The sequence below is a fragment of the Gossypium arboreum genome, chromosome 6 (genome assembly GCF_025698485.1).
Source record: "Gossypium arboreum isolate Shixiya-1 chromosome 6, ASM2569848v2, whole genome shotgun sequence".
Lineage (NCBI taxonomy): Eukaryota > Viridiplantae > Streptophyta > Magnoliopsida > Malvales > Malvaceae > Gossypium > Gossypium arboreum.
Window position 1 is genome coordinate 94201821 of NC_069075.1, and position 22482 is coordinate 94224302.

The window sequence follows — 22482 nt, forward strand, 5'->3', positions numbered from 1 at the left end:
TTCACATCCACATATAAACGATTTTCCATTAATTATTATAATCAAACAGATATTATATTACTCTCATTATAATGCATTCAAACTTCAAAGCTGCATTAACAAGTATGTGTTAACAGAGAAGCTTTGCATTTGCATCCTATAAAACGGGCATAACTACTATTTTTCTGAAAGAGGACATCACAGACATCGAATTATTCGAAAGTGAACTAACTAGAAGAGAAGACATGTTTTACTACAATTTACAACATACAGGAGGACTTAAGTCTCAACATTTCTTTACACAAATTCACACGTGCATACCCGTTCTATGTGCATGACTGGAATCGTGGAGAAGCTAACTCAGATGCATATCTTTTCTTGAGGCTTAGAAGATGTAAAAATACAGATCAGCAGGCTGACACATTTGTTCATTGCTTCTATGCTTCGCACAATAATGTGCTGTTTATAGTTTCATTTTCTATGACTAGCTATTACCATGGAGTTTATTTTGACTTACTTTGTTTCATCGGCTAGAAGAACCAAAACCTAAAACCATGCTGAGAATGGATGGATTATGCAGGAACAGTACGTGAGGAACCACCTTGATTGGCCAAGAAACGGACGACAACACAAGTGATATTATCTGCACTGCCTCTCTGGCATGCCTCCTGCATAAGCCGCTTGGCTGCCTGCTCAGGATCCTGTATTGGCTTTACCATTGCCACAGCCTCCTGCAAAAGATAAATGAAAGTTATGATGACTCACTTCAATTAAATAGGTTAGGAGAGTACTATGCTACCAACCATTTTCAGAACCAAAAAGCTGATGATTTTACTCAAACCACTACCAAGATTCTGGGGTGCCAATAAGATGAGATGATTTCCATACCTCGTTTGTAACAACATCCCATAGTCCATCACTTGCAAGAATAAGGAACTCAAGTGAGCTGTCAATTTTTTCCTCCTGCAAGCTCAAAAGAAATAAAAGAGTTTGAGTAGGCTCATATTACCGTCTCTTAAGTAGAGATCCTATAAAGTTTTTAAGCGATAGGGCAGAAATCTAACAAGAAAGGCTACTTGCAAAATTTTTATGCTGGGTCTCGTTCTTTACAGGTTTCTTCTATCTTAATTAGGACAACCCAATCTTCCAAACAGACCTGAATTTCAGGATCAGCAACAACATACTGCTTCAAGAGCCTGTCACCAAATGCACGAGAAACAGCAAGGACACCTCCCACTCTCCAAGTTCCTACAAAGATAATTTCCACCACAACGAAAGGAAGAAATTTAACACGATGAAAAGCTTATAAAGAAAATAGAGGATGATAATAGAGGGAAAGAGAACAGCTAGATGTAAATCCGCACCAGCCCACATGACAAATCCTCCAGCATCCTCAATCCGTTGTCGCTCATCACTTTGATCTGGCTTGTGGTCACGGGACACAGCAAAAGCTGCAAGAGGAATATCATAGATCAGCCAGCAATAAAATGATCCTTCAACAAGATTTCTAAAAACCTGACAAATTCACACCAACACTTCTAACGGGTGAAGAAGCAATTACATAAGAATGCAAAACATTAACTTGTCAAAGTAAAACAGAACATATAGAGCATTTATGTTACAGCAAAAGCTAATGGCAACTTCATAGTGTCAGACATCAGATGAATATAAGTTAAAAACAATAATCATACCATTGCCTCCTCTGCAGATAACAGCTCGGGAATCTCCAACATTTGCAACTAGCAAACGATCTCCAACAAGTATAGCAGTAGAAGCAGTTGATCCAGCATCCCTATTCTGGTTATTTTCTGATTTTAAAAATTCAGAATCTGTATGGTTGTATGCATCGGCTGGCATTGCAAACAATTTAAAAAGACAAGTTAGGCCAGCCCACAAGAAGAGGCACAACTGTCAGATACAGTCATAGCGTGAATAACCTATAGCAGATTTGGTATCAGATATGAACTTTGGATGCCTGATCAAATTACTGAAAAGGTTTTGCTTCACATATTCGGCTGCCCGTGCACCTCCATGACCTGAAACAGCCGTGCTTGTAAAGATCAAGTAAACAAATTTTAACTAAGCATGACTAGCCAGCAACAGATTCCTTTTATGATGTGGCAGTTATGATCTTAATTATGCATGGTAAAAGAAACTATTCTACGGCAGAATATAATGAACTGCCACAGCATAGAATTTACAGTTTACCACAGTACTGTCCTGAGCCAATAACAGCCCATCAGAAATGGCTTCCAATACTGCTACTGCATTGGAGCAGATAATTAATACCAGAATCTGCCTGAAATCCTTTCAGATACTTTCTCTACGTTGAGACTTGAGACTACACTTGTATTGTCCAGCAAATAACAGTGTATCTTGCTCTAACCAGAGGGATTAGAGCAAAATGAAGGAACAAAAAGCTTGATTTTATAACAGAAAAGAAATTATTAAATGAAGAAAGGCAACAGCAGAGGAAAACAAAAAGAATGATACACGCTTTAACAAAAATAATGATCACCATAAATGTTACAAGAAGTATTTAACTATATGTAGGTCATCTGAAGTATGTATAAACCATTAGGAAGTTATGTGTACATGCATGTGTGCAAAAATGAGGGAGAGATATAGAGAGTAATAGAGAAATATACCATCAAAAACTCCAAAAAGACCAACTATCTCTCCATCAACACCGTCAATCCTTGTTTCATAAAAATCTTCCATTGAAGACCTCTTTCCAGGAGAGCTTGCATAGCCGTAGCTAAACTTTCCATTCTGGCTGTTGCCAGAAAACAGGGAACATTTGATTTAGACATTGTACAAATCATTGCATTTTTCAGCAAAACTTGTAAACTCAATAACCATAGACATCTTGTTATTGTCATATTTAAGCAGAACATATTTCAGGACTTCCATTCTAATTGTTTTTTATGCTTGATCATAATTACAAATGATATTTCTTCAGGCATGCTATTTATTTACTTAATTCATTCTAGATAAAAATTTAGCAAAATCCAAATTTCCTATCATTACAAATAAACGACTTAAATCACGTGACAAAACCATGCAGTAAATTTTCAATGCACAAGATGCAATAAATTTAGGTCAAAGCCAGAAAGGTCCAAAAATTGCCTTGTCGGAATTAAGAAAAACAGATCCTGCAAAACAGAAACCAAAATAACAATTTGTTCTTTCCAGCGTAACATCAGCAACACAACAAACTGTGTTACTCCTACCTATAAAGAATGGAAAAAACTAGAAATTAATTCATTCCCAATAACGACAATTGAAAATTCATCACATTGCACGCAGAAACGACAAATCAGAGGTTCAGTTGTAGATTTCTCCCACATGATGCAGTGAAATACCATTAAAAGGTAATGATCCACAATAATTTCACATGACAAGCTAATCCAAGTTCGAGAGTATGTACGAACTTTCCAAATTTATGGAGGTTAAGCATGCATTTCTAGCATACATCCATTTGTTTCCATTCCCTCCATTTCTTTTTGTCTACTTTTGCTAATGATGATGATTACCAATCACAGGCCCTATCTAATAGAGATGAACCCCAAGGTTTAACTTAAAGCAAGCTAAACAATAAGCAGGGATCTTTGTCCAAAAGGAAAGTAAATACCGAATATATCACAAATTCTAAATATTAAAGGTGATGTTTCCATTTTCAATGAAAATTCATACAAAAAATAAATAACAATAAAAATCGAATAGATGAGTAAAAATCGGACAAAGGCGTGAAGAACAAAACACGTGTATTGGATTGAACTATATGGAATTGAATAAGGAGTAACTTGCAAAGCAAACACAAAAAAAGAAGCAATCGAAGAAATTCAAGATCTAAGCAAAGGATGATGAAAGAAGGGGGAAGAAAAGGCAGAAACCTAAGGCCTCCGCCGCTAACCGGTCCATATTCAGCATGAACCTGACTTGAAGATTGCAAAACCGAATTCAAATATCCCATATTACAGCTCGAGCATTCAAAATTTCCAGTTGTTATCACTAAAATCAAAATCAGGAAACAACAAAAAGTACAAGCGTATTCGATAACAGATATTTCAGGCGATGGATTATAACGAAAAGGCCTAATTCGCATGCTAATGGAAATCAAAAACAGTCTTCAAATCGTAGCCTGCAAAGAAACCAAAATTTGCAGATCCAATTTAAACCAAATTCCAAACACAATAAAAATGAAAATAATAATAAATAAATGAAGTTGATGGGAAAGGGAGAGGGAAAAGGTTTACCTTCATGAAGGAGAAGGAAAGGAGATGATCCCATCCATAAAAAGAGAGAGAAAGCAAAGCGCTTAAAAGGCGGTTTTTAAAGGGGGAAAGGAAAAAGAGAAACTAGACTTACAAAGGAAAAAGTGCGTTTTAGAGAGAGAAAATAAAAACTGTTAATAGTAAAAAATCAGACGTGGCTGACCTCATTGTTTCTTTTTGGTCTAACTCTTCTTTCAGTCCCTGAACTCTTCACACTTTTTAAATTTAAATCCCTTTACTTAAAAAAAAAAAAAAGAAAAGAAAGAAACTTCAATCCTTTACTTTTTGTTTAATGGATGATTTAGTCTCTTTATTCGTACGATTTAAATTTTATTTACAACTGATAATACTATTAACTGACATAATCAAATTTTAATTTTTAAATCAAATATCTGAATATTAAATATAAATTGTGTTATGGGTTGGTATATTTTTCCTGAAAGATTTAGTATTAGAGTACATTGATAAATACAAATACAAGCATCAATACATGTTCTTAGCAGTTACAATGTAGAACTAAACCAGTACAAAGTAGAACAAATAAATAAGTGAAAAAAATTGTTTTAGAAGCGGATTTAATGTGTATATCTACAACAAATAAATAAGGAAAAATAGCTTAGCTTCACATTTGGCTTTGTACTATAATGACAAGTGTCAATTGAATATTTAAAAAAAAAAAAAGTCAGGCAAGCAATCTGCAAATAATTTATAGCGTAAATTTGGTAGCTTATTACGTTTCCACTTATAATATACCTTTTTCTTTTATTCCAAAGTAATTTTATAATTTTCGCAAAAATCAATTAAGTTATTATGTCAGATCATAAATTATGCGGCTAAATGGAAATGGTAATTCAATATTACAAATTATCTTTTCCTAATATTACAAACCTATCTACTACTTCAGATTTCATTCTCCTATTTCCACAAAGTTATGCTTCTTTAGTAACTAATACTCTAATTTATTTTCTTTTACATTTCACATTTGACTCAGTCGTCAAATTCGAGTCTATATTATCACATTACGTTACTGAAGCAACTTAGACTATTTCAACATAATTTTATATGATTTAGTTCCCATTTAACAATAGCATAACGAATAAATCATTTAATAAAATTATTCACATATTTAAAATCTTATTTCATCTAATTATTCATAAGGTTTAAATGTAAGTTAAACAATAAAATTCAATTCTTTCTAAAATAATATCAACTATATTATTTTAAAAATTAAATTTTTATTTTTAGCTCTTTGATTTTACTATGTTTTGTTATTTTCATACGTTAAACTAATTTCATCTCTATCTATTTTATTCATGTTATGCTGCCTTTTGGCATTTATCAAATTTATTCTTTACTTACATTTTTTTTTGGTCAAAAAAAGGAAAATTACAAAAAAAAAGGAAAAAAAACTAGAGGAGAAGCTGCATATAGCTATAATCCTTCTTCTTTATCAAAAGTCAACTCAGTAATTTGATCAGCTTCCATGTTATCCTCTCGAGGATCATAATTTATAGACCAGTTTGCCTCATTCCGTAAGAGTTGATTAATGCGCTTGATTAAGGTTGAGTTTGACCCCTTCAAAAAGGACTCTTTAATAGCCTCAATAACTTCCATATTATCAGTCTGCATCAAGATTCTGTCATGAAATCTTCCTTGTGCCAATGTCACACTATCAAGAATATTCCACAATTCAGGTTCAAAAATTGAATATATCCTTAGGTTCAAAGATCGAACATATCCCTACTCTACGATTAAAACCAAGGATCCAATCGCCATTTTGGTCTCGCAAAACTCCACCTACTAAGGCAGAACCAGTGTTGACTTTAACAGCTCATTCAACGTGTGTCTCACAGAACTCCCTCTCTTGCAAATAGAATTGTATTGTCTAGACCAACTGTAAGCACATTTGACAATCTCCTCTATACTCCATGGCACTTCTTGAAAAATGTGTATATTTCAGTTCTTTCAAATTCGCCAAGCAACAAGGCCAAAGAAGCACGGCCAATCAACATTCCCCCAATCACTATTAAGGTGACTTTCCAATTGGACTCAAGCCACTCCTACAAATTACCTGAAAAGAAAGCAGTTAGTTTATTAGGGGGAATGATTCGATACCATACCTTCTTCGCAGTATCGCAATCCTTTATAGCGTGAAGCACATATTCAATTCCTTGACCACAGATTGAGCACATTGCATCACTACTCACACCATTGTTTAGCCTTTCTGCCTGAGTAAGCAACCTTTGTTTAAGGACCAACCAGAGAAAAACCCAACCCTTTGAGGTCCCTCAACCTTCCAAGGTAATTTCCAAGACTCCTCCGTAGGATTCAATGATTCCTCCTTAACCTTACGATAATCACTTTTAATAGAAAAACATCCTGATGATGTTCCCATCTAAGCAATTTTGTCAGGACCCACTAAAGGATGCGGATAAGGGATGCTAGTATTTCTTTCAATTACTTCTTCTGGTAACCACACCCAAAATAAAATGAGATTCCAAGATCCCTCTTCAGTAATCATCTCCTTAAGACAACAATTCGTTGCAATGTTAGCATTAGCTGGGATAAAATTAACCAAGGGACCAACATGCGGAATCCAACTATCCTTCCAACATCTAACATTATTACAATCTCTTACAAACCAGAAAATGTTTTCTCTAAGTAGGGGCCATATATTTGAAAGAGCTATCTAGAGAAAAGAGCAATTGCTGTGATTTATACTAAGAAGTAGTCCATCCTTAACACCGTACTTTGCACGCAAAACCCGTACCCTAAAGCCTCACGTTTCGTAAGAATAATAAAGCCCAACTTCAATAAAAAGAAGGTATTCTAATCTTCAGTTGACGAAGCCCAAGCCCACCACAAACCTTAGGCTGACAAACTGAATTCCAATTAACAAGGGCCATTTTTTTACACCCTCTAGACGAACCCCACATAAATTATCTAATAATGCTATCAATTTCATCACAAATTCCTTGCGAGATTCTCAAGGATTGCATAAAATAGCTAAGAATAGTAAGAAGAATCGATTGAGCTAACGTAACTCTGCCAATAAGGGACAACTGCCTTGCATTCTACCTTTGTAACCTCGACTTGACTTTTTCCACTACGAATTTCAAAAAACTGATGGTAACCCTATCATAAAATAGGGGAACCCCCAAATACGAACCTAAGTTATTGATTTTGAGGAAACCAAGCATATCACAAACATGCCCCGCCAGATTTTATCCACTCATTTGGTAAAGAAAATGTTTGTCTTCTGAGCGTTCACCCAATGTCCAGAATAACTACAAAAGTTATCTAACAATTCCTTAATTAACCTTAGCTTATCTAACATAAGCTTTTCCAAAGATAACCAGATCGTTAGCAAAAAAATAAATGAGAAAGAGAAGGACCATACCTAGATAAACAAATGAGAGACCAACTGTCTGAACTTATAGAAGAATTGATGCTTTGACCCAACCAATCCATACAAATAACAAAAAGATAAGGGGAAAGGGGACATCCCTATCTGATTCCTCTAGCTAGACTGAACTTCTGAGTAGGAACCCCATTCTAGAGAATCTACATAATATAACTCATGATAGCAGACATAATGGCTTTCTTGAGGAAATCAAGAATTTTTGTCGCGTGGAGAGAGGGGTCAATAAAATCCCAGCTCACTCGTTCATAGGCTTTTACTAAATTGATCTTAATAGCCATCCACTTTCTGTGCTTGCTTCTTATTGAATGGATAACTTATTGGGACAGAATAATATTATTTGTAATGTTCCTTCCAACAATGAATCCAACTTGCTATTGTCCTATGATTCTTGGAAAAACCACCTTGAACTTGTTCGCAATAATCTTCATAACTAATTTGTAGAGGATAGAACACAAACTTATTGGACAGAACTGGGTGAAATCCTCAGGAGCTTGAACCTTAGGGATAAGCACAAGCAAGGTATTATTAAGCTCTCTATCAATTGCCCCTCTATCAAAAATTTTCCTAACCCAATCACAAATAGCTCCACTGATAAACTCCCATTGACTCTGAAAGAAAAGAGCGTGAAAACCATCAATCTTTAGAGCTTTCAACGGAGCTATGTCAAACATAGCCACTTTGTTCTCTTAATCTGAAACAACTCTCCTCAAGAAAATCTCATCATCACAATTGATCTTAAGAAAATAGCTAACGGCCAAAGGTCTTGTACAAACCGGGACTTCACCATACAGATTCTAAAAGAATCTAACAACCTTAGACCAGAGCCACTCATCCTAAAAAATCCAATTGCCCTCATAATTCTTCAAGGCAGAAATTTTATTACAATTCATTCTCTGAATCGTGTGTAAATGGAAAAACTTAGTGTTCCAGTCTCCAAACTGCATCCAGTCGCACCTAGCTTTCTGTTTCCAAAACAACTATTCATGATGAAGAACACACTCAAATTCCTTTCGTAACTGAGTTTCCACAAGACTTAAATTCACAGCATAAGATCTGTCTAGTACCTTTTGGACATTAGATAACCTCTGCATCAAATACCTCTTATGAAACCCAAAAATACCATATACAAAATTATTTCAAGCTTTAATCTTATTAGTAAAGATATTCAGGGAATTAGCCATGTTACCTTTAAAACACCACTTTTCTTTAACAAAATCCAAGAAATTAGGATGTTCAACCCTTTCGGCAAGAAACCTAAAAGGCTGACCTTTGGGCAAGATAACACTCAGATTGAGAGATAAAAAAAAAGGTCTATGATCCGGTTTGATCCTCAAAAGGTGAGTGGCTGAGCAATGTGGGAAAGTTCTCAACCAACAATTATTTTTAATTGCTTTGTCGAGTCTCTCAGAAAGCCCGCCATGATACCAAGTGAATAGAGGCCCCCTGAAACCTAAATCCTACAAATTAGACACTTCAAGAAAATCATTAAAAAGAATGAAACCTTTCCCACCTGAACGTCCTCCTTTCTTCTCACTAGAACAAAGAAAAGCATTAAAATTGCCAATAACCATCCAAGGAGTGTTATTTGTCGGAATAACAAGTAAAAGGTCCTCCAAAAGTTTCTTCTTTTTTTGTCTATCAGAACTTCCATACATAAAAACAATATGAATAGGTAAAATATAACCAAATTTAAGCACTTGGATACAAATAAATTGAGGATTATTGCATAAAACCTTAACAGATAACAAGTCCATCCAACCCACCAAATGCCTCTAGAGAAACCAATAGCTTCCACCCTGTAAGAAAACTTAAAACCTAAACTAGAAATAATCTTATCAGCTTTAAATCCACTTACCCTCATTTCCAGCAAACTAACAATATCAGGTTTATGCTCTCTGCTATATTCACAAAAAATGCGAAGAAATTTTGGACTGGCACATCCTTGACAATTCCATGAAAAAACCGTCAAATTCATATAAGATATAAAAAAGAGAATAGAAACTAGCTTACTAATTAGAGCCCAAATGCTCAAGTTTCTATACTCCTTCAGAGACATCTGATCATTTGATATTTTCCTTATCGATATGAGAACTAATTAACTCAACTAAGGAATTCACAGATTTTGATAATAAAACCCGAGCAGTCCTAACTGATTTAAAACTATTCCCATGATTACGGATAGTTTTATTAAGTTTTTTCCGGCCTTGGCTCATTCTATCATTCTCGATAGAACCTTTGCTTTTGGGATTAACCCTAACTTCTGTAACGTTTCCTAGATTTTGTCTTTTAATGGTTACATTCATATCCGTAAAAACTATCGCAGTGTGATTTCTTGGATCCAATACTTTTCCATCTAATTTAACCATAATTTCTTCTGACTCTTCAAAGGTGGGATTATAATGTGACATAGTAAAAATAGGATCATCTATCGAGTTAACAAATTTTACCAAATCCGCTCGAGAAGAATCTATTTTTTTGTTAACCCCTAAATCAACTTCTTATAAAATAGTTTCAACACACTGCTCTTGTGGCTCCACATGAATACCCTCAGCATCGAAATATTGGTCCTTAGTCAAGCAAGACCCCACAGATAAGAGACAAGTAACAGATTCTCTTGGACCGCCCTTATTAACCTGCCTATTAGCTAAATATTTAGTAATAAGCCCCACCAAGTGCAAGCCCAAGTCCTTAACCACTTCTTTAGTCAACCCATCACCACTAACCTTCTTGGCCTAATTTTCTAGACAAAAAAAATAACACTATGGCCTGCATTATTACCAACATCATTTGGGCCTTTCTCACATGAAACCTGGCCATCTTTAAAAAACCTAGCAAATTCATCGGGCCTAGTTTTATTAACTATCAAAATTCACTACCTTTTTTGGAAAAACCCATTGACGATACAAACTCACCCACCTTCTCTTTTCCCAAAAATCGTACAGCTTCTCCCTTAGAATTTTTAATTTCCTTAGAAGCCCCTCGAAAATCCTATCTTTTAGCATCCTGCAACACCCATAACCCGTATCCGTTACCGAAACAGGGTTTCAAAATATTACCAGAATATACAGATCAAGTAAAAAGATATCTCGTTTATACAATATTCAGGTTAGAAATCAAACATAAAGTGCCTTATATGAATTTTCGAAGTCCAAAACATGCATTAGAAACGAGTTGGGACTAAATCGGGTACTTAGAGAATTTTTCAAAAAATCTCAAAATTTTTCTTAGGCGCAGGGGTTACACCCCGTATGGCCAGGCCGTGTGGACACACCTGTGTCTCAGGCCGTGTACCTCTCTGACTTGGGTCACACGGTTAAGTCACATACCCGTGTGCTAGACCGTGTGTAGGTGCAGGGGTCACATGGCCAAGCTACACGCCCGTGTGCCAGGTTGTGTGATCAATTCTGAGCATTTTGTTTTGACATTTTAAAGATGCAGGGGACACACGGTCAGAACACACGCCCATGTGCTAGGTCGTGTGTCACACACGGCTGAGACACATGCCCGTGTCTCTGCCCGTGTAGACATAAATAGGCTTTTTTCCAAGCTACATTTCTCACCCAATTTGTCTTCCTCTTATACCAATACTTTGACATATTCACAAGCCATTTTTAAAACAATTAATTCAAGTCAAAGACGAGTCTCATGCATGACATAACTTCACATCTTAAACACCTCAAATACACTTTACCATCATGTAACCAAACATTCAAAACTTAATTAACTTATCAAATTCAACTATATGCATATTTTACCAAATATGCTAGAATTAATCATCAATATGCCAACATGATTTCTATCATTCAACCATTTAAAGACACACCAAACATGTTATAGCCTCATTTATACACATCAAAACATGTTCATCATAAGCCATTCCAATGGCTAGTTATAACCCAAACATTTACATGCCAACATTGGTTAATTAACCTATACATGCCATTATAACCATAATTAATTTATCATATATACCAAGATGGGCTGATGGATACTGTGAGTGATCTCCGCCAAGCTTCAAATCCAACAAGCCTCCGAATTACTATATAATAAGGGAAAATAAAATAGAGTAAGCATGAAATGCGTAGTAAGTTCGTATAACATGGTAAATAACTTACTATATATTTATGTTCAAAATAAACATGCAAGGCACTATCAACCAATTTGGTTACAATCCATAAACACATATCCTCATCATGTTAGCCAAGTAATCACATATAATAGTCGTTAATCATGGATGAACACCGTCATCAAGCATGTTCCACATTCATGTACCAACCAATTCATGCACCATTATATCAGGTAATGTCATTTCCATGTACTTCATGTATATACGGGTAATAGTTCGTTTCTAAGTCATACTATCTCATATAAACATCAAGAAACATGTATGAACTCAATAATAACCAACTTCCCATATACATATACTTTCCACATCATGAATTCAAATAACATATACAAATCATACCGATGTATTTCAAGTACATTTTCATAATATTTCATCTTAAGTTCAGATTATTTCATGTCAGGAATTTGCTTATTAAATCAATTAAAATATCAATGGAAACACGGGAAAATACACTCGAACTGTACAAATCTTAGATGAACATATTCATCAAACAAGTTCCATATTCATATATTACCATCTCATACTTTCATATATAATGTATCATCATTTTCATGTATTTCAAGCAGATACATCTAATAATTCATTTCATGTTCATATTTTCTCATGTCAGGATTTTGCCCATTGAATCATTGAAAACATCGATGGATACATAGGTAGTACACTCGAAGTGTATAAATAAAAAACTGCCAATTCATATTCAAAGGTACCCATAAGGTCACAAAATCAATAAGCACACTTTCGAGCCATATAATAGGATGCTCATGTGAGCCGTATAGCAGAATGCTTATTTGGGCTATATCAAAAAACTCATAAAAGTCTATAACAAAACGTTCGCAAAGAACTTTTAATCAGGAAGCTCAAGAAGAGCCTATCAGGATTGCTCACAAAGAGCCATGTAACAGGAGCTTCGGATAACATAACAGGAAGTTCAAGCGAACCATGTCAGAAAGCTCATAGAAGCCTATATCAGGATGCTCACGAAGAGCTGTGTTTGTGTCTGCAATAAATGATGTATCACAACCGATCGAATCATGTAACAGGATGCTCACAAAGAGCTGCGGTAGTGCACAACACATGCAGGATCACTACTGATCAGGATGCTCGCAATAACCATGTAACAGGAATGCTCGAGAAGGCTTTTATCAGAATGCTTGTCGTAACTATAATGTCCGCAACATATGCAGGTCTATAATCAATACGGGAAAATACTATATCCATCGCATTTCATTATTCAAACGGGACTTATCAATTATCGAGCAATATCGGCCATGTAACTAATTTCATACATTAAACATTTATACAATTCACACGAATACAACATTCAATTCAAACATATTAATATACATAATTAAGTTACACGAACTTACCTCAATAAATATTCGTGTACGTAAAATCTACTAATTCGACACTTTTTCTTTTCCTCGCTCTAACTCTGAATTTGGTCTATCCAGATCTATACGACTAAATTTAACACCAATTTAATACAATTCATACTCAATTCAGTCCAATTCACATCTTAGGTAGAATTATCATTTTGCCCCTAAACTTTTAATTAATGACAATTTCGTCCCTAGGCTCAGAAAATAAAATTCATGCAATTTAATCCTTATTCCAGGCCTAGTTGAATTTCTCATATAATATTTATAGCCCATGTATTTCATAAAAATTTAGAATTTTCCATGAATTTTACAACTTTACAATTTAATCCTAAAATCATAATTTCATCAAAATTCAGTTTACAAAAGTTGTTTATCTATTAACAACCTTTCATTTTCTACCATAAATTTCAAAATTTCAGCATACTGATCCATGGAAAAACCCTAGTACTTTAATAACTTTACAAATTAGTCCTTGAGATAACTAAATTAAGTTATTACGATCTTGGAAATATAAAAATCATTAAAAACGGGACAAGAAAACATACCTAATTGAGCCAAGAAAGCTTGGTTTCTCTTTCCTAGGGTTTCCATGTATTTTTTGGGGGAAGAAGATGATAAATTGATGATATTTTTATTTTCTTATCATTTATTATCTTTATTTTTTTCACTTTCCAATTTCATCATTTTCTTTATTTTATTTTCAATGGATGAATCATCATCCTTAACAACTAAGCATTTTTAATGGTCTATTTACCATTTAAGGACCTCAAATTTTGAATTCCATAGCTATTTAATCTATTTAGCTATTAGAACTCAACTTTTGTGCTTTGTGCAATTTGGTCCATTATCAAATTAAACATGTAATCTGTAAAATTTCTTTATGAAATTTTTATACGACATTACTATTGTTCTGTCGACCATAAAATAATTTTAAAATAAATTTTCTTTTCGGAATCGGATTTGTGGTCCCGAAACCACTGTTCTAATTTTTATCGAAAACGAGCTGTTTCACACCCCTTCCTTAAATCCTGACTTTCCTTATAACACCCCTAACCCGTATCCATCACCGGACTAGGGTTAAAGAAATTACCGGACAAATCTAAACATCTCACATTCATTTCCCAAACATCAATACATCAAAGTCATACATCATTAAGGAGTCCCTTACGAAGGTCAACAAGACCTTAATCATGCTTTAGAAAGGGGTCAGGACTAAACTGAGCTCATACAAAATTTTTCAAAACTTAAACATTTTTCTAAGTTTAAAGGTCATACGCCCGTGTGAACAGGCCGTGTGCCTCACACGGCATTAGACACGCCCGTGTGTCAAGGCCGTGGCAAAACAGGGCATACATACTGACTTCACCACATGGCCACAAGACACGCCCGTGTGCCTTGGCCATGGTCGAAACTGACTAGGGTCACACAGCTCACCACAAGCCCGTGTGTCTAGCCCGTGTACCATTCGAAATGGCCACATATGCCCATGTATGAAGGCTGTGTGCCTTACACGGCCACTAGACACGCTCGTGTGTCTAGACCGTGCTCGAGACTGACTTGAATAGCTAAATTACAATAGATATACGGTCGAGACACACACCCATGTGCTCAACCGTGTGGGGTGAAATTAGGCTTGATTTAAGCCACATTTTCCACCTATATTAAGCATTCCAAAACCACAACATTTTAGCATTATTTGCATCAATTCATAGGCAACCAAATCAACCAATTTATATATATATATATATATATATATATTTCATGCCATTCAGTTACCATCCAATTCACTACTCAATTTCACAACCAACATATTAAATTAACGTACCAAAATGATCACAACTTGCATAAGTTCCAAATATATAAACTCATTATTTTATCACATAAATCATACCATAAAACTTACCAATTCAACACTCCATATTCAAACCATCACATAAACTTATATTTATCATATAACTTACTATCAAACACATCATTTAGGATAACTTAAAAGGCCATATATACCAACATTTACAAGCCAAATCTCATGGCTAGATATTCACATCACAAAACATACCAAAATACTTCTAGCCTATACATGCCGTATACCATATATAAAACTCTCAAAATGATACCAAAATAGATGTCTGATAGTGTGATTGATGTCACTGATGATCCCTAAATCTAAGCTAGCTTTATAACACTGTAAAATAGATAACATTTTACACAGTAAGCTTTAAAGCTTAGTAAGTCCGTACCATAAATAATCTATAATTTATAATAACGAAACATCAACTAATAAACACTTAGTAATTCACAATTCATCCATCAATTCTATTCTATCTCATTTAATATGTCCATACGAATTCATCAAGCTTCATGCACATAGTATCATCTACCACATAGGTATCGAACATACCTGAACTTTCCCGTATTTATTCATTCCATTTTTAACTCTCGTTCAAATACATTAATTCATTCGGAAGTCTTTCCATGCTTTAAGATTTCGTACACTTAGGGCATCAGTGATTTGTCGAATTCGTAACAATCTTGCACACTTAGTACCATTTCAATAAACCGAAGCTATCTCGGTATCGCACACTTAGTGCCTCTTATAACCGAAGCTATTCCAACTCGCACACTTAGTGCCATTTGTAGCCGAAGTTATTTCAAACTGCACACTTAGTGCCGAACATAGTCGATTATCATCATGCTCAAACCGTAATCAAATATCTATACAATTTATGCATTATCAAAGCATTAAAACATAACTATAACATCATTTATCAAGTATGAACTTACCTCGTACTCGAAATTGATGATTCGGACCGTTTACTCAATAACCTTCGACTTCCCTCGGTTTAAATCTAAATTCCTCTTTTCTTAATCTATATGTATTCAAAATTAACCCTTTTATTCAACAAATCATTCAACTTAATCCATAAACACATATTTATGACATTTTACAATTTAGCCCTTACATTTTCACATTTTAACATTTTAGCGCCTATTTCACAAAAAGACAAAATACACATGGTTTCAATGAACCATGCATAGCCGAATATCAAAAGGACCTTTAGGAGCCCAAAAATTTCATTTATTTCACAATTCAACCCTTAAATATACACTTTTCATGATTTAGTCCAAAATACTCAAATTCATCAAAAATCCCATTACAAAACATAGTAATCTAACACATATCTTCCATTTACTATCATCAAACTTCATAAAACTCACATTATCAACAATGGTTCAACTCAAAATCATCAACAATTTCCAAAATTCATACATGGGCATGATAGTATACAGAGCAACGATCACAAAAACTTAGAAATTATCAAAAATCGAGTTAAAACGGACCTTTAATGAAGCTAGATGTTGGATGAATGCTTCAAACACATAAAAACTAACTTTTTTTTCTTCAATTTCGGCAAACAAGATGATAAATGCACAATTTTCATGTTTTGTTATAATTAATTAACATTTATAATCATTTTGCCATTTTAGCCTTGCTATTTTTATTAGAATTCCACTATCTAATGTCCAACTATGTCATTTAATTATATGGTCTATTTGCATCATAAGGACCTCACATCTAAGAAGACACATCAATTAAGCCATTATTCAAATAGTAGGCCACTTTTACACTTTATACGATTAGGTCATTTTCACAAATTGAGCATACAAACGATTAAATTTTCATACGAAACTTTCACACATGTTAATTCACATATTATTAGCATAGAAAATAATAGTAAAACATTTTTTTAACTCGAATTTGTGGTCTCGAAACCACTATTTCAACTAGGGTCTAAACCTGGCTGTTACATTCCTTCCTATTCAAGACCGAAAATCTTGGACCCAGTCTTGCTTTTCCTTGATTTTCTCCCTTCTGATTTTGTAAATCCGTTTGTCCCCTCTGAGATTTTCGCTCCACCACTATCCACAAACCAAACGCTGATCCCCTCGCCCCCAAACGTCGAATTAACCAACTCTATGTTACCACTGACTTCCCCGAACATGCTAATCTTCTCTGCCACTAGTGAAGTATATTGTTCCTTTAAGTGGCCATATTTTCCACAAGAAAAATAGATGGCCGGTAAAGCTTGATACTCTACCCTTTGCAATTATCCATTCACCATAACTTTGGAAACTAAAGGTTTATCAAGGTCCATTCAACCATTCTAGCAAAACGGCCTCTGGTTTTTCTGTCAGTAGTAAGGTTAAGCTTGACCACCTTGCCCACCAAGCCTCCAACTTACTTTTAGAATTCTCCATTTATACATGAATCCGGGGAGCCCCAGTAATCTAATCCACACCAAAACCATACTCAGGTAAGGTTTATTGGGATTGAAGAACTTTGTCCATGGCTAAACAATGAGATATTGGCCATATATAATTCAAGGCCCTTGCAAAAGGGCTTTATTATATAATCCTTGATGCAGTGTAGTTTAGCCAAAAAAAATCCATTCTCGATGCCTATTAGGTGGAATAGCTTAGTTGGACGCCATAGACTACTAATTCGATTAAACAAGGTTGTGTAACCAATATTTTGACCCAACAATTTCAGCACTACTGTAGTCTCTATATCCTTGAACAAGATCTGTTGAATACGTTCCAAAAATTCTATAGCCGGAATGCCAATAACCATAGTCTTTTTAACATCACCTTCCAGAAAATAAAAAATTTCAGCATTATCATTACCAACAGAACGAAACCTTTTTTCTTGATTATAATCCCTTTCTCTAAAAAGCATTCGTTTCCAAGAGACATTAGTAGGCAAATCCGAACCCTTTGACAAAAAATCCGAATCCTCTAGCATTTTAACATCTGCAGAACCACAGTCTTCTTTAAACCTTACTTTTTTCATTTCCCGATCATCGATCGACTAACATTTAGAAACACTAGCAATTTCCAGAGAAGACATTCGCATTCCTTACTTACATTTTAATAATCACTATAGTAATATTTTTTATTTCATTATTTTAATTTCATTCCACAAAATATACTCTTATTATTATTATTTTTATAAAAGTTACTATTTATTCAATGTCACTTCACTATATTAATAGTGGAAAAATTAATATTTTAAAATCAAATTGAATTGAAATGAATTTAGGTAAGATTATTTGAGTTAAATTTTAAATAGGCAAAAAATGGAAAAATGTATTTATTAATTAAAGCACCGGAAAAAATATTTTATTATGAGAAATAAGAAAAAAACAAATGAATAGTTAAATAAAAGAAAAGAAAAGTTTAAAAGGGAGATAAATGCATAAAATATGGGGTAGTTAAAAAACGTGGCGCAGTAAAGAGAAGCAGGCAAATTAGTTGAGAATAGGACCAAGTCAACCAAGTAGGTGGTTGAGTTGAGGCAGGAGGTTTTGCCTTTTTCCTTTTTTGGCCGTCAAAGTTTGAAGGAATACAAATTTGTATCTCAAACACCAATACCATTTTAGGAGATTTCACCTCAAATTTATTTAAAACTAGAAATATATGAAAATAACATTCAAAATATTTGACTTCTTCATTCAGAATCACTAAACAAACATGAGATTTTAAGATATCATTTCATTTTGCAATTATTATATTTTTAAAATAATTAAAATATTCTTTTATATTAAATATCTAATTAATTGGGATTTCAAACATTCTATTTATTAGATTTGAATCATCATTTTAAATAGTTTGAATATTAACAATACATAATACTTGGTGTCCAAAATATGCCCTCTTTTTTTTTTTAAATTTTATTGATAATTGTCAATTTTATTAAGTAATAATCATTCCCAAAAATTCAAGCGAAAATGTATTTAACTAATTATTATAATGCAACTCACATATTTATTTTTCTTTGATTCTCATAATAATATTTGTTATGAATATCTTATTAAGTAGATGTCAATCAAGATCGGGATAAATTAGATAAGTTTTGATGTATTTTAAATTCTAATAGTCATTAGAAGTAGATTTTTACTTCATTTATACTTCTCATGCGTATAAATAGAGACTTTAGACAAACTTTGTAAATATCCTGATTGATCAATAAAGTACGATCTTTCTTTTGCTCTCTTATTTTATTTTTTCTTTACTTTCTATTTTTTTTATTTTATAACAAGTTATCAGCATGTTTCTCTTTTAATTGTTTTTCCCCATAAGTCACAAAAATATCTCAAAATTTACTGTTGTCAATTGCCTCCTAGAGCTACTACTATTTCAATTGAGGCCAACGAACTATGTATAATCATTAGAGCCTTTAATTAGGTACATATAAATCTCTAAATTTTTATGCCCTTTTATGCAAAGAAATTCATTTAATCCTTACATGATATGTTTTTCTCCTTTATTGGTTGATTTTTGGTAAAATTATTTTATGAAAAAATATTATTACTTTAAGGTTTCTTTTAAACTAAGATTATTTTATTAAATTATAGGATGTATGATTTTTGGATGATTAAAATTTTGATGATTAAATTATTGTTATCAAATATGCTTGAAATTATTGTATTATATCTTTTAAATTGAATTTATAAATATTTGATTAGAGCTTCATAAGATTTTATAACATATATGTGGTATTGAAATTTAGTACAATGTGTATTGGATAACTCTCAAGCATTATACATGAAAATTTTGATTTTGTTTATTAAATGATTTTTTACTATTAGATTATAAATGTTATTACGTAAATAAAGTTGTTTTACTACTTGTAATAGTGCTCGTGATAATAGCTAGGGTCATAACAATGATGTTAAAGAATTTTAAGTATATTTTACTATGATATATTTATTATATCATGTTTATTATAATTGGAGACTAATCATGACAACATGAATAGATAAATTTTGATTTGAAATCCACGCATGTTTGCGATGGTGACTATGAAATAAAGAATATATTGGAACATTTATAAGTTTTTCCTAGTAAGCCTATTGCATTCCCCGAAGTGAACGCAAATATAAAAGAAAATAAAAACCAATATTATTTCAATATTTGGTAGTAAAAAATTAATCGAAAGCTCCAGAAAAGCTAATATATTAATATCTTGTGATGATTACTCCATTGATTTTAAAAGATATTCATAATAGATCTGATATTGAGATTGTGAATGATGAAAATATTATATTTCATATGAACCAAAAGCGGATTGAGTTATTGATTTATAATTATTACTCTTGTTATAAATTGAATTGACCGTGACTATAATTGTGATCTTCTTTTATCATCATCCCCATTAAGAGGTTGAAAGTAAAATATTTGTCTGTGAAAGATCTACTTATGAGCAATAGAAAATGATAATTCTATCTAAAGCTTGTTATAGTTGGATGCACCTGAAGTTGCAAGAGTTTTTTTTTTTAATGTGAGTATAACTTTACAATATTTAGAATAAGTTCTCAATTAAAATTACATGGAAAAATATTACTGATGAGAACTTGCGATAGAGAAAACTTAAGTATGAAAAGTCATTGGTTTTGTACCCGTTGTACACCTCGAAAATAGGATCCACTCTCAAAGTTTGCTAATAATAAATTTTCTTAGATATTTGAAGATTTTGGCATAATCCCTAAAGTAAATATTGCATATAATTATTTGGAAATTATATTTATTGACTTAGTTTCATTATAGACTTCACATTGTTTTAGACAATTCCGAAGTAAATGTCATAATAGTACTTATATATGGATATAAAATAAAAGGAATAATAGTAAAAGTATCAATTTGTTACAATTTAGTACAATTGAAATGCATATTAAAGTAAACCGAAGTTTATTGATACAAATACATTACTACTTGGCATGACCAATTAGACAATCCTGGATCATATATGATGTGAAAATTAATTGAGAATTCATATAGACATTCATTAAAAAACCATAAGATTCTTTAATTTAAAGAATTCTCATTTTTTGTTTATTCTCAATGAAAATTGCTTATTAGAAACTCACTAACTAAATTTGAGATTTAATGTCTTATATTTCTGAAATGAATATGGGTTCATTCATCCACTATATGGATGATTTTGATATTATATGATTCCTCATAGATGCATCTACAAAATAATCATATATGTGTTACCAATTTGCAACCTGTCATTTGTAAGATTGCTTGTTTAAATAATTAATTTCAGATTATGCAATTAAGACAACTCATCTTACTAATGTTGATGAGTTTATATCTCAGTCTTTTATTGATTGAGTTTGAAAACTTTCATAAAAGCTTGTTATTTATGGGTATAATGGTTTAGATAAATTATTGGTTGAACTCATTTGATTAAATCTAAAACATTACTTATGAGAACTAAACTTCCTATTCCAACTTGAGATTATATTGATTTACGTGTTGTACTCATGAAGCCAATCAGTTATAAATACTCCCTATTACAATTGGTTTTTAGTTAAGAGCTAAATATTTCTCATATTTGAATTTTTGTATGTGCGTATATGTTTCAGTTGCTCTACCACAATGCACAAAGATGAGTGAATCCTCAAAGAAAGTTGGGAATATATATTAATTACAAGTCTCATTGTATTATTAGATGTTTTGAATGTATTGGAGATTCAATTATGATATGATTTGTTATTACTATTTTGATTCGATAGTTTTCCCGACATTAGGGGGTGAGAAATAATAACATGTAATGAGTGAGGGTGGAGAGTAATTTGAACCAGAAGTTCAATAAGGATAACTCATTACAAGTTCCTAATATGAAAATTCTTATAAAAGAAAACAATAAAATCTAGATGGTCATATAGTGAAGGCGGGTGCTCTAGAAGAGACACAATAATAACTAATAAGTACAACTCCAGAAGAGATTCAGCTACCTGAAACTTAACATTAAAATAGTAAAAATAAGATATCTTGATAAGTTATGTCAATTCGAGAAAATGTCGAACCGATAATAAAAGTGGTCGAAAATGGTTTTGCATGCAATATTATTGTTGAAATAATGAAATAAAAGGAGGATCTTGAATAAATCTATTGAGAAATATAGACATGGAATAAATTTGTCAAAATATAAAGACGCAACTCAAGTACAATTAAATTTGTGGAGTTTTTGGACTAGTAGTCCAAATACCTAAAGGTATAAAGCCAATGAGGGTACAAATGAAGTAGTTTTGCAAAAGTGGAATAAAAATATGAAGTTTTTCCCTAAGCCCTGACATTGATTATGAAAAGATATAATATTCTTTTTTGGTGGATGCAATAAGCTTTAGATATATTATTTAACCGACAATTTATAAAAGATTTAACTTGATTTTAACGGTTGTTGTTATAACCTTTTATGAATCATTATATAATAAAGTTTGTATTAAAATC

The 22482-nt window shown here is 32.8% G+C and overlaps 1 protein-coding gene across 1 annotated transcript; it reads right to left on the reverse strand.

Moving 5' to 3' along the window:
• Positions 1-4368, reverse strand: LOC108486433 (probable protein phosphatase 2C 59). The gene is made up of 9 exons (XM_017790487.2): positions 4239-4368; positions 3876-4123; positions 2628-2755; positions 1917-2015; positions 1671-1829; positions 1344-1430; positions 1136-1227; positions 868-942; positions 1-710 (listed from the first exon to the last, which is right to left on the reverse strand). Exons 2-9 carry the CDS (start codon positions 4085-4087, stop codon positions 552-554), a joined length of 1011 nt encoding a protein of 336 aa, XP_017645976.1. The 5' UTR covers positions 4088-4123; positions 4239-4368; the 3' UTR covers positions 1-551.
• Positions 4369-22482: the final 18114 nt, after the last annotated feature.